Below are 12,460 nucleotides of genomic sequence, written 5' to 3'. Positions count from 1 at the left end.
CATAGAAGAGTCTCCTGTATCACTGTCTGCCTGTATCTTTCTATCTTCACCCCTCACGGCTGTATCCAGCACACTGCTGACAGAGCGGCCCAGACAGCACCACCACCAAACCACTGGTTGACTCTCGATCTCCAACTACCAGGGTCCTCGGACCTCCCAAACAGCAGGGAGTAATCCAGGTAGTCAGTGCCACATGAGCTCTCCTGGTGAGATGGATGGGCAGCTGCAGAGACCACACATAAAATGTCATGTTCTTATGTTTCCTTATGTGTAATATTCATCAACATCTCTCCATATACAGGATTACACCATAGAGAAGAAGACATCAGGTGACTGTGTGACTCCCATCATCCATCTCCATGTATCCGGAAGAAGGAGCAGGAGTGAGAGCCCCATCACAGAAGCCCCACACTCCCCGATGCCTGAGAAGAAGGTCCGAGATCTCACCAACGAGATCACAGAGCTGCTGACTGGAGAGGTGACTGCTGGGAGATTATACAGTGTACACTGGAGGATTCTGGGTGATGAGAGGAGACTGCTGGGAAATTCTACAGTAATACACTGAAGGATTCTGGGTGATGAGAGGAGACTGCTGGGAGATTATACAGTATACACTGGAGGATTCTGGGGGAGGAGAGGAGACTGCTGGAAGAATATACAGTTTACACTGGAGGATTCTGGGTGATGAGAGGAGACTGCAGGGAGATTATACAGTATACACTGGAGGATTCTGGGTGATGAGAGGAGACTGCTGGGTGATTATACAGTATACACTGGAGGATTCTGGGTGATGAGAGGAGACTGCTGGGAGATTATACAGTATACACTGGAGGATTCTGGGTGATGAGAGGAGACTGCTGGGAGATTATACATTATACAGTGGAGGATTCTGGGTGATGAGAGGAGACTGCTGGGTGATTATACAGGATACACTGGAGGATTCTGGGTGATGAGAGGAGACTGCTGGGAGATTATACAGTATACACTGGAGGATTCTGGGTGATGTGATGAGAGGAGACTGCTGGGAGATTATACAGTATACACTGGAGGATTCTGGGTGATGAGAGGAGACTGCTGGGTGATTATACAGTGTACACTGGAGGATTCTGGGTGATGAGAGGAGACTGCTGGGAGATTATATAGTGTACACTAGAGGATTCTGGGTGATGAGAGGAGACTGCTGGGAGATTATACAGTATACACTGGAGGATTCTGGGTGATGAGAGGAGACTGCTGGGTGATTATACAGGATACACTGGAGGATTCTGGGTGATGAGAGGAGACTGCTGGGAGATTATACAGTATACACTGGAGGATTCTGGGTGATGAGAGGAGACTGCTGGGTGATTATACAGTATACACTGGAGGATTCTGGGTGATGAGAGGAGACTGCTGGGAGATTATATAGTGTACACTGGAGGATTCTGGGTGATGAGAGGAGACTGCTGGGAGATTGTACAGTATACACTGGAGGATTCTGGGTGATGAGAGGAGACTGCTGGGAGATTATACAGTATACACTGGAGGATTCTGGGTGATGAGAGGAGACTGCTGGGTGATTATACAGTGTACACTGGAGGATTCTGGGTGATGAGAGGAGACTGCTGGGAGATTATATAGTGTACACTGGAGGATTCTGGGTGATGAGAGGAGACTGCTGGGAGATTATACAGTGTACACTGGAGGATTCTGGGTGATGAGAGGAGACTGCTGGGAGATTATACAGTGTACACTGGAGGATTCTGGGTGATGAGAGGAGACTGCTGGGAGATTATACAGTATACACTGGAGGATTCTGGGTGATGAGAGGAGACTGCTGGGAGATTATATAGTGTACACTGGAGGATTCTGGGTGATGAGAGGAGACTGCTGGGAGATTATACAGTATACACTGGAGGATTCTGGGTGATGAGAGGAGACTGCTGGGAGATTATACAGTATACACTGAAGGATTCTGGGTGATGAGAGGAGACTGCTGGGAGATTATACATTATACACTGGAGGATTCTGGGTGATGAGGAGACTGCTGGGAGATTCTACAGTATATACTGGAGGATTCTGGGTGATGAGCGGAGACTGCTGGAAGAATATACAGTGTACACTGGAGGATTCTGGGTGATGAGAGGAGACTGCTGGGAGATTATACAGTATACACTGGAGGATTCTGGGTGATGAGAGGAGACTGCTGGGAGATTATACAGTATACACTGGGGGATTCTGGGTGATGAGAGGAGACTGCTGGGAGATTATACAGTATACACTGGAGGATTCTGGGTGATGAGAGGAGACTGATGGGAGATTATACAGTATACACTGGAGGATTCTGGGTGATGAGAGGTGACTGCTGGGAGATTATACAGTATACACTGGAGGATTCTTGGTGATGAGAGGAGACTGCTGGGAGATTATACAGTATACACTGGAGGATTCTGGGTGATGAGAGGAGAGGAGACTGCTGGGAGATTATACAGTATACACTGGAGGATTCTGGGTGATGAGAGGAGACTGCTGGGAGATTATACAGTATACACTGGGGGATTCTGGGTGATGAGAGGAGACTGCTGGGAGATTATACAGTATACACTGGAGGATTCTGGGTGATGAGAGGAGACTGCTGGGAGATTATACAGTATACACTGGAGGATTCTGGGTGATGAGAGCAGACTGATGGGAGATTATACAGTATACACTGGAGGATTCTGGGTGATATTGGTATACAGTTAGGTACAGAATTATTTGGACAGTTGCACAAGTTTTGGCATTTTAGGTGTTTACCAAAACATAACCAAGATTCTCCGCTTTAACTTGAAGGGCTTCACATGCTAATTGCAGGAAGGGTTCAGGTATTATACCTCTTTAATATGTAGTTCTCTCTTTTTCAAGGGACCAAAAGTAATTGGACAGTAATCTCAAAATCTTTTTAATGGGCCTCATAGGCTTTTCCCTTATTAGTCCATCATCAATTAATCAGGTAAATAGGAGCTGATTCCAGGTGTGGTGTTTGCATTTGGAAGTTGTTGCTGTGAACCCACTACATGCGGTCAAAGTAGCTCTCAAGGGAAGAGAATCTGACTATTATTAGGCTGAAAAAAAAAGAAGAAATCCAAAGCGAAAGAGAAAGCAGAAATGTTAGGAGCTGCCAAATCAACAGTTTGGTATATTCTGCAAAAAAAGAGAGCACTGATGAGTTCGGGAAGTCAAAAAGGGCTGGTTACTCATGGAAGACAACAGTGGTGGATGTTCACAGAATAACTTCCCTCGGTGAAGAAAGCCTCTTCTGAACCCCCACCCAAGTGAAGATCACTCTCCAGGAAGTCGGTGTCTCCGTATCTAAGTCTACCATAAAGAGAAGACTTCATGAGCGTAAATACAGAGGGTTCACCACAAGATGCCAACCATTAATCAGCCTTAAATATAGGAAGGCTGGATTATGTTTTTTTTTTTCTTTTACAAAGTCTAAAGAAGTCGCCCAGGTCGGGAAAAGCAATACAAAGATCAACAAGTCCCAGAGTGCTGGGAATAAGCAAGTATGGAGAAGGCTTGGAGCGGCTCCAGATCCTCGGCACATCCTCAAACACATGGTGGAGCAGTGTGGTGGCGAGGGCATGCATGGCTTCTAATGGCACCGGGTCACTAGTGGTGATTGATGATGTGACTGAAGACAGAAGCCGCCGTATTAATCCTGTGTGTACAGGGCGATACATTCTGCTCAGATCTAACCAAAGGTTGATTGGACGGCGCTTCACAGGACAGATGAACAGTGACCCAAACGTCTTGTGAAAAAGAAGTGGAGCATTCTGCAATGGCCGAGTCATCACCAGATCTCAGCCCATCGAGCCGCATTTCTCATGTTTAACAACTACAAAGACATTACCTAGTGCTAAGCACACCTGTAGTATAAAGTATATGCTTTTATTGAAGACAAACCAACCATGTACAATAAAAACAATTACAAAGCAGATTTCCCCCAAATTGTATTGAATAATGTAGCAGTAGCACAAGGATATAACAGAACAGGGTAATAGCTGTATCCCATACTGGGTAACCCCTAAACAATAACAATAAGGGCCACTAATTGATAACCACATACCATGTAACCTGATTAAAGTAGATATGAAGTAATCAATAAAAGCAGCCCTAAGTCTGTAGTGTAGGGTTCTGTATCAGATACTCCAACATGTAACACATCCTTATAATCATGAGTAGTACTCGCACCCAGCAGATAGGAAAACAAGGAGGGTACATCACAGACCTGTTATGATCTGGTGGCCTAGGAGCAGCATGGACGAGCTCTGGAGTAGGTGGCCTCTATACTGACCGCAGACCCTGAACTTAACACCGCAACTAGAAGTAGCCGTGGGATGTTCCTGTCACTCCCTAGACACCTCGTCACAGCCTGAGGACTAATTACCCCTAAAGAAAGAAACGGGAAAACTATCTTGCCTCAGAGAAAATCCCCAAAGGATAGACAGCCCCCCACAAATATTGACTGTGAGAGGAGAGGGAAATTACATACGCAGACTGAAAACCGAATTTAGCAAATTAGGCCACGCTAGCTAAAAAGAAAGGACAGGACAGAGTACTGTGCGGTCAGTATTAAAATACTACAAAATATCCACCACAGAGAATACAAAATCTCCACACCTAACTAAAGGCATGGAGGGTAACTCTGCATCTCCAGAGCTTCCAGCTTGGCTGAATAAATCCTTACACAGACAAAGCTGGACAAGAAAAAACATAGAAATGCACTGAGCTATAACGTCCACAGCATGTGGACTGCAAAAACAAAGCCAGAACTTATCTTTGATGATTTTGACAGTATAGCAGGAGAAACCAAGCAGAGATGTGAATCCTCCAAAAACCATGGACAACTGGCACTGACTAAAGGATCTAGCCAGATTAAATAGCCCAGTCAGAACTGGTAGTAAGTGAAAGCACCTGATGACTGCTGAGATCGAAAGGAGCAGCAGTACCACTTACAACCACCGGAGGGAGCCCAAGAGCAGAATTCACAACACAGACCTACAAGTGTGGGATCCATCATGCCAAGCAATATGCGATTAGGATGGGGCTCACGCGTTTAACTGCTCCATAGCAGCTTCATCAGGGGGTTATGAGAGCTGGAGAGGGCTTAGGACGTGGAGGGTAGCAGCAGAGGGACCAGGGAGAGAGCTGGAGGCTCAGAGGGCCGAGGACGTGGAGGGTAGCAGCAGAGGGACCAGGGAGCGAGCTGGAGACACAGAGGGCTGAGGACGTGGAGGGAAGTACAGTTAAGTCCATAAATATTTGGACAGAGACAACGTTTTTCTAATGTTGGTTATAGACATTACCACAATGAATTTTAAACAAAACAATTCAGATGCAGTTGAAGTTCAGACTTTCAGCTTTCATTTGAGGGTATCCACATTAAAATTGGATGAAGGGTTTAGGAGTTTCAGCTCCTTAACATGTGCCACCCTGTTTTTAAAGGGACCAAAAGTAATTGGACAGATTCAATAATTTTAAATAAAATGTTCATTTCTAGTACTTGGTTGAAAATGACTGCCTGAAGTCTTGAACTCATGGACATCACCAGACGCTGTGTTTCCTCCTTTTTGATGCTCGGCCAGGCCTTCACTGCGGTGGTTTTCAGTTGCTGGTTGTTTGTGGCCTTCCTGTCTGAAGTTTAGTCTTTAACAAGTGAAATGCTGCTCAATTGGGTTGAGATCAGGTGACTGACTTGACCATTCCAGAATATTCCACTTCTTTGCTTTAATGAACTCCTGGGTTTCTTTGGCTTTATGTTTTGGGTCATTGTCCATCTGTAGTATGAAACGACGACCAATCAGTTTGGCTGCATATGGCTGGATCTGAGCACACAGTATGGCGGCTCTGAAGACCTCAGAATTCATTCCTGTGTCACATCATCAATAAACACTAGTGACCCAGTGCCACTGGCAGCCATGCATGCCCAAGCCATCACACTGCCTCCGCCGTGTTTTACAGATAATGTGGTATGCTTTGGATCATGAGCTGTACCACTCCTTCGCCATACTTTTCTCTTTCCATCATTCTGGTAGAGGTTGATCTTGGTTTCATCTGTCCATAGAATGTTCTTCCAGAACTGTGGCGGCATTTTTAGATGTTTTTTAGCCTTTTTCTTCTTGATGCTTATGAGTGGCTTGCTCCGTGCAGTGAACCCTCTGTAGTTACTTTCATGCAGTCTTCTCTTTATGGTAGATTTGGATATTGATACGCCGACCTCCTGGAGAGTGTTGGTCACTTGGTTGGCTGTTGTGAAGGGGTTTCTCTTCACCATGGAGATTATTCTGCGATCATCCACCACTGTTGTCTTCCGTGGGCGCTCAGGTCTTTTTGCATTGATGAGTTCACCAGTGCTTTCTTTCTTTCTCAGGATGGACCAAACTGTACATTTTGCCACTCCTAATATTGTAGCAATTTCTCGGATGGGTTTTTTCTGTTTTCGCAGCTTAAGGATGGCTTGTTTCACCTGCATGGAGAGCTCCTTTACCGCATGTTTACTTCACAGCAAAACCTTCCAAATGCAAGCACCACACTTCACATCAACTCCAGGCCTTTTATCTGCTTAATTGAGAACGACATAACGAAGGGATTGCCCACACCTGTCCATGAAATAGCCTTGGAGTCAATTGTCCAATTACTTTTGGTCCCTTTAAAAACAGGGTGGCACAGGTTAAGGAGCTGAAACTCCTAAACCCTTCATCCAATTTTAATGTGGATACCCTCAAATGAAAGCTGAAAGTCTGAACTTCAACTGCATCTGAATTATTTTGTTTAAAATTCATTGTGGTAATGTCTGTAACCAAAATTAGAAAAATGTTGTCTCTGTCCAAATATATATGGACTTAACTGTAGCACCAGAGGGACCAGGGAGCGAGCTGGAGACAGAGGGCTGAGGACGTGGAGGGTAGCAGCAGAGGGACCAGGGAGAGAGCTGGTGACACAGAGGGCTGAGGACTTGGAGGGAAGTAGCAGCAGAGGGACCAGGGAGAGAGCTGGAGACACAGGGCTGAGGACGTGGAGGGCAGCAGCAGAGGGACCAGGGAGAGAGCTGGAGACAGAAGGCTGAGGACGTGGAGGGTAGCAGCAGAGGGACCAGGGAGAGAGCTGGAGGCACAGAGGGCTGAGGACGTGGAGGGCAGCAGCAGAGGGACCTGGGAGAGAGCTGGTGACACAGAGGGCTGAGGACTTGTCAAGTAGCAGCAGAGAGAGAGCTGGAGACACAGAGGGCTCAGGACATAGAGGGCAGCAGCAGAGGGACCAGGGAGCGAGCTGGAGGCACAGAGGGCTGAGGACGTGGAGGGCAGCAGCAGAGGGACCAGGGAGAGAGCTGGAGACACAGAAGGCTGAGGACGTGGAGGGTATCAGCAGAGGGACCAGGGAGAGAGCTGGAGACACAGAAGGCTGAGGACGTGGAGGGCAGCAGCAGAGGGACCAGGGAGAGAGCTGGAGACACAGAGGGCTGAGGATATAGAGGGCAGCAGCAGAGCGACCAGGGAGCGAGCTGGAGACACAGAGGGCTGAGGACATGGAGGTTTGCAGCAGCAGAAGGACCAGGGAGCGAGCTGGAGACACAGAGGGCTGAGGACATAGAGGGCAGCAGCAGAGGGACCAGGGAGAGAGCTGGAGACACAGAAGGCTGAGGACTTGGAGGGAAGTAGCAGCAGAGGGACCAGGGAGCGAGCTGGAGACAGAGGGCTTAGGATGTGGAGGGTAGCAGCAGAGGGACCAGGGAGCGAGCTGGAGACAGAGGGCTTAGGATGTGGAGGGTAGCAGCAGAGGGACCAGGGAGAGAGCTGGAGACACAGAAGGCTGAGGACGTGGAGGGCAGCAGCAGAGGGACCAGGGAGAGAGCTGGAGACACAGAGGGCTGAGGATATAGAGGGCAGCAGCAGAGCGACCAGGGAGCGAGCTGGAGACACAGAGGGCTGAGGACATGGAGGTTTGCAGCAGCAGAAGGACCAGGGAGCGAGCTGGAGACACAGAGGGCTGAGGACATAGAGGGCAGCAGCAGAGGGACCAGGGAGAGAGCTGGAGACACAGAAGGCTGAGGACTTGGAGGGAAGTAGCAGCAGAGGGACCAGGGAGCGAGCTGGAGACAGAGGGCTTAGGATGTGGAGGGTAGCAGCAGAGGGACCAGGGAGCGAGCTGGAGACAGAGGGCTTAGGATGTGGAGGGTAGCGGCAGAGGGACCAGGGAGAGAGCTGGTGACACAGAGGGCTGAGGACTTGGAGGGAAGCAGCAGAGCGACCAGGGAGAGAGCTGGAGACACAGAGGGCTGAGGACTTGGAGGGAAGCAGCAGAGGGACCAGGGAGAGAGCTGGAGACACAGAGGGCTGAGGACATGGAGGGCAGCAGCAGAGGGACCAGGGAGAGAGCTGGAGACACAGAAGGCTGAGGACGTGGAGGGAAGCAGCAGAGGGACCAGGGAGAGAGCTGGAGGCACAGAGGGCTGAGGACGTGGAGGGAAGCAGCAGAGGGACCAGGGAGAAAGCTGAAGACACAGAGGGCTGAGGACGTGGAGGGCAGCTGCGGTGTGTAGGAGCTGCGGCAGAGCTGATGGGGCTTTGTGCAGCAGAGGGACACAGAGGCGAGTGAGGCAGGGGGAAAAGACACTTGCGGCCGGAGAGGGGGGAACAGCGGCAAGTCAGGCAGGGGCAAGCAGAACAGAAAGAGACTCTGCGAGTGCTGTCGCTGGATATTTAAATTCGGTGGGGCATGCTCGCATTTGGCCACGCTTTCTACATGTGTGCAGGCAGAGCACGAGTGCTGACGTGGCAAAATGACATTACTGCTGCCGGGCGCTGGCATCTCTTGGCAGCAGGACGCTTTGAAGTGCGTGGCACCTGCACTGATCTGATTATATCGGTATCGGAGCCCAGTTCACTGCAGACAGCAGCCGCCGACACCAGGATACAGGATCTCTCTGATCCTAGCAGTCTGCAGCTATATACTACCATGGTAATTAACCATGTCGGCATGAGGCCACAGACAACAGATGGACATCTGTCCTAATTCTTTTGACACGCCCCGACTGTTCTTGAGAGATATATATAGATATATATATATATAGCTCAAAAAAATAAAGTGACCACTTTACGCAATGTGACTCCAAGTCAATCACACTCCAGTGAAATCAACCTGTCCAGTTCTGAAGCCACCCTGATTGTGAATCCCTTTCTCCTGCTGTTGTGCTGCTGTCGTCTCCGCGTAACGTGGGAAGTTCTGAATCGTTGTGCCTGTTCCAAAGGTTGTGAAATTCATATATGTGCACGGAAGAGCCGTCCTGATACATTAAGAATCAAAGCAGATCTCTCTTTATGACATACATTGGTCAGGGTTTTATAGGTTATTAGTATTCATGCATTGTAACGATCTAATTGTCTAAGCTTATCTCTAATGATGTGCTGGCATTAGCAGACGTTCATCTCATTGGCTAAAGGTGATTCTGTCTACACCCAACTGTGTTTCCTCCCCTTAGCTTTCATATATCCAACTGTCTTATGTTTTCTCTAAGTCCCTTACACAAAGGCATTCCTGAAGGCCCCCGTCACACAAAACACATGCACACTGGCTCAAACTCCATATTGGAAAGGAGAAGAGAATATATGTAGAATATCCACAATAGAGTCAGGATTGGTAAGTGTAAATCCTGCTGTCACAGAGCAGACAACAGGTAGAAATGATCAGCAATTAGCAAGACATTCCCTACAATGAAGTGGATCAGCAGGGGGTGACCACAGACCATTTTTCTGTTCTCATCCTATTTTCCGTTGTATTGGTTAGTTTTGCATTTTGTCATTGCTCTCACCCCTAGAGATACTGTACAGTAACATGAGGTGGTGTCTACATCCCAAGTTGGTCAGGAAGTGAAGGTAGATATAGAGTAATATTCAATCAAAGCAACACTAAGTCCAGAGTCTAAGGTGCTCTATCAGTGTAAAGGGAAGAGTCCCATGAGATATATACACTGCTCACAAAAAGTTAAGGGTACACTAAAATACCACATCCTAGATATCCCTTAATGAAATATTTCAGCTGCAAATCTTTCTTCATTACATAGTGGAATGCGCTGAGAACAATAAGACATCAAAATAATCAATGTAAGTCAATATTGATATCCCATGTGTTAAGGCTAGCGGAACGCACCGAGTAAATAGAGATGTTTTTATTGATATTGGTGCGTTCGCAGCCCGGGGTCCACCGTGCAGGAGTACCTGCTGCTAGCAAACTGTGGCACTATATGGCGGTATGGACTAACTCAGTTAATTCACCGAGTAGCCGTGAAAGCAAAGCACTGTGCCCTGTTAGACTTCACAGAGGCACAGGCTAACTGCCCAAACAGAGAGCAGTCAGTGGTCACGCGTGCACACAAAACTCCTCGCCGGAGGTGCCAGCATTCTAGGGGCTTATTTCAGCCAGGTCCCTGAATACATACAAACACAAACTCCTCGCCGGAGGTGCCAGCATTCTAGGGGCTTATTTCAGCCGAGTCCCTGAACACACTCTCACGTGACAACACTGGCGCAAAGCACATAACAAAGAACAATACTAGCGCATGGTCGTGTGGCCATGCTAGCCTTAAATAGTTGCAGCACGTACAGAACCTTCCTAGAAGGACCAATGAGAGACTGCCACAGAGCGTGAGCACCTACAGGACCTTCCTGAAGGACCAATGGCCTTAGCTGCATTATCTGATCATGTGACCCTCGATCTCCACTGAGAGATCCTACTCAGGGCATGCTCAGAACGAGAAAAGCAGGACTTAGTCCCAGAAGCGTCTGCTCGCTGCTGCCCAGCACTGACTTCAATGGCAGAAGCAGGAAAGGCAGCAGTAACTCTTTGTACAGAGTCAGACTGAGCGAGATGCTGGGACCGACGTCTCCGCTGAGCAGGCTCCACTGCGGCAGGAGAAGAATGGGGGAACGCAGCGGAGATGGCCCGAGATTCCCCCTGTGCAGAGGCGGGAACTCGACCCCCAACACCATGGAGGTCTGGATTTAAAATGATACTCAAAATCAAAGTGAAAATGAAATTACTGGCTCATCCAACTTCAGTGGAAATACCTTAAAACAAGGAAATGACGCTCAGTAGTGTGTGTGGCCTCCATGTGCCTGTATGACTTCACTACAATGTCTGGGCATGTTTCTGATGAAGCAGCAGATGTTCTCCTAAGGCATCTCTTCCCAGACCTGGATTAAAGCTTCAGTCAACTCTTGGACAGTCTGTGGCGCAATGTTGCCGTGGCGTTGGTGGATGGAACAAGACATGATATCCCAGATGTGCTTAATTTGGATTCAGGTATCCGTAACGGGCAGGCTAGTCCATAGCATCATGCAGGAACTGCTGACACACTCCAGCCACATGAGGTCTGGCATTGTCCTGGATCAGAAGGAACCCAGGGCCGACAGCACCAGCATATGGTCTCACAATGGGTCTGAAGATATCATCCTGGTGCTAATCGCAGTCAGGGTACCTGTGGCCAGCACATTGGGGGCTGTGCGGCCCTCCAAAGAAAAGCCACCCCACACCATTACTGACCCACTGCCAAACCTGCATTCCTTGTGTCAACATTGCCACATACAGAGTATATATTTTAGTGCATTGGTGTACCACACGGCCAATCCCTGATTGAAGGCTGGCTGTTTCATTTGGTATTGCCCCTGAGCAGTTGCCATTTTACTTGGGTCCACTGCACCCTGGTAGTGCAATTATATTGAGACCCATTTAGACAGGTAAGCCTCTCTGCCTGTTTTGGTTTTTTTTTCCTTGAATACTATAAGCACAACACCCACTTGTGGACATCAAGCCCTCATACCACCCTCATGGAGTCGGTTTCTGAGAGTTTGAGCAGACGCATGATGTTAGCAGCCTGCTGGAGGTTATTTTGCAGGGCTCTTTCACTACTCGTGTTCCTCCTTGCACTAAGGAGGAGGTGAGTGGTCCTGCTGCTGGGTTGTTGCCCTCCTACGGACCCCTCCACGTCTCCTGGTGTACTGCCCTGTCTCCTAGTATCTGCTCCTTGTTCTGGACACTGTGCTGCCAGACACAGCAACACGTCTTGCCACAGCTCGCATTGATGGGCCATCCTCGATTAGCTGCACTACCTGGCAGCTTCTGTGGGTTGTAGAAATCAAAAGAAACCGAAACAGCTAAAAACTATGAGAACAGAGAAATGGTCTGTGGTCACTCCCTGCAGAACTCCTTTATAGGGGTTGTTTTGCTAAATGCTTATCATTTCCACCTATTGTCTGTTCCATTTGCAAAGAGCAATAAATTCCGGCAATCCCAACGCATTGTTACCTCTTTATATATCACTGGTGAGGCCACATCTAGATTATGGGATCCAGTTTTTGGATCCTCATTTTAAATAGGATATTCAAAAGTTAGTTAGTTTAAAGGTGTCAACTAGATTATTACATGGGATGGAGACCTCTCC

At 48.2% G+C, this 12,460-nt stretch overlaps 1 protein-coding gene across 1 annotated transcript in view; it reads left to right on the top strand.

Moving 5' to 3' along the window:
* LOC143808886 (uncharacterized) overlaps nt 1-12,460 on the top strand; it is a 266,593-nt gene that overhangs the window by 48,283 nt on the left and 205,850 nt on the right. Inside the window, exon 3 of the mRNA XM_077292058.1 lies at nt 302-478. Within this exon, the coding sequence (XP_077148173.1) occupies nt 302-478 (177 nt within the window). The remainder of the gene's footprint in view (nt 1-301; nt 479-12,460) is intronic.

Source organism: Ranitomeya variabilis, chromosome 2, assembly GCF_051348905.1.
Source record: "Ranitomeya variabilis isolate aRanVar5 chromosome 2, aRanVar5.hap1, whole genome shotgun sequence".
Lineage (NCBI taxonomy): Eukaryota > Metazoa > Chordata > Amphibia > Anura > Dendrobatidae > Ranitomeya > Ranitomeya variabilis.
The sequence above is the reverse complement of the archived record's forward strand: the minus strand, read 5'-3'. Positions and strand labels throughout refer to the sequence as shown.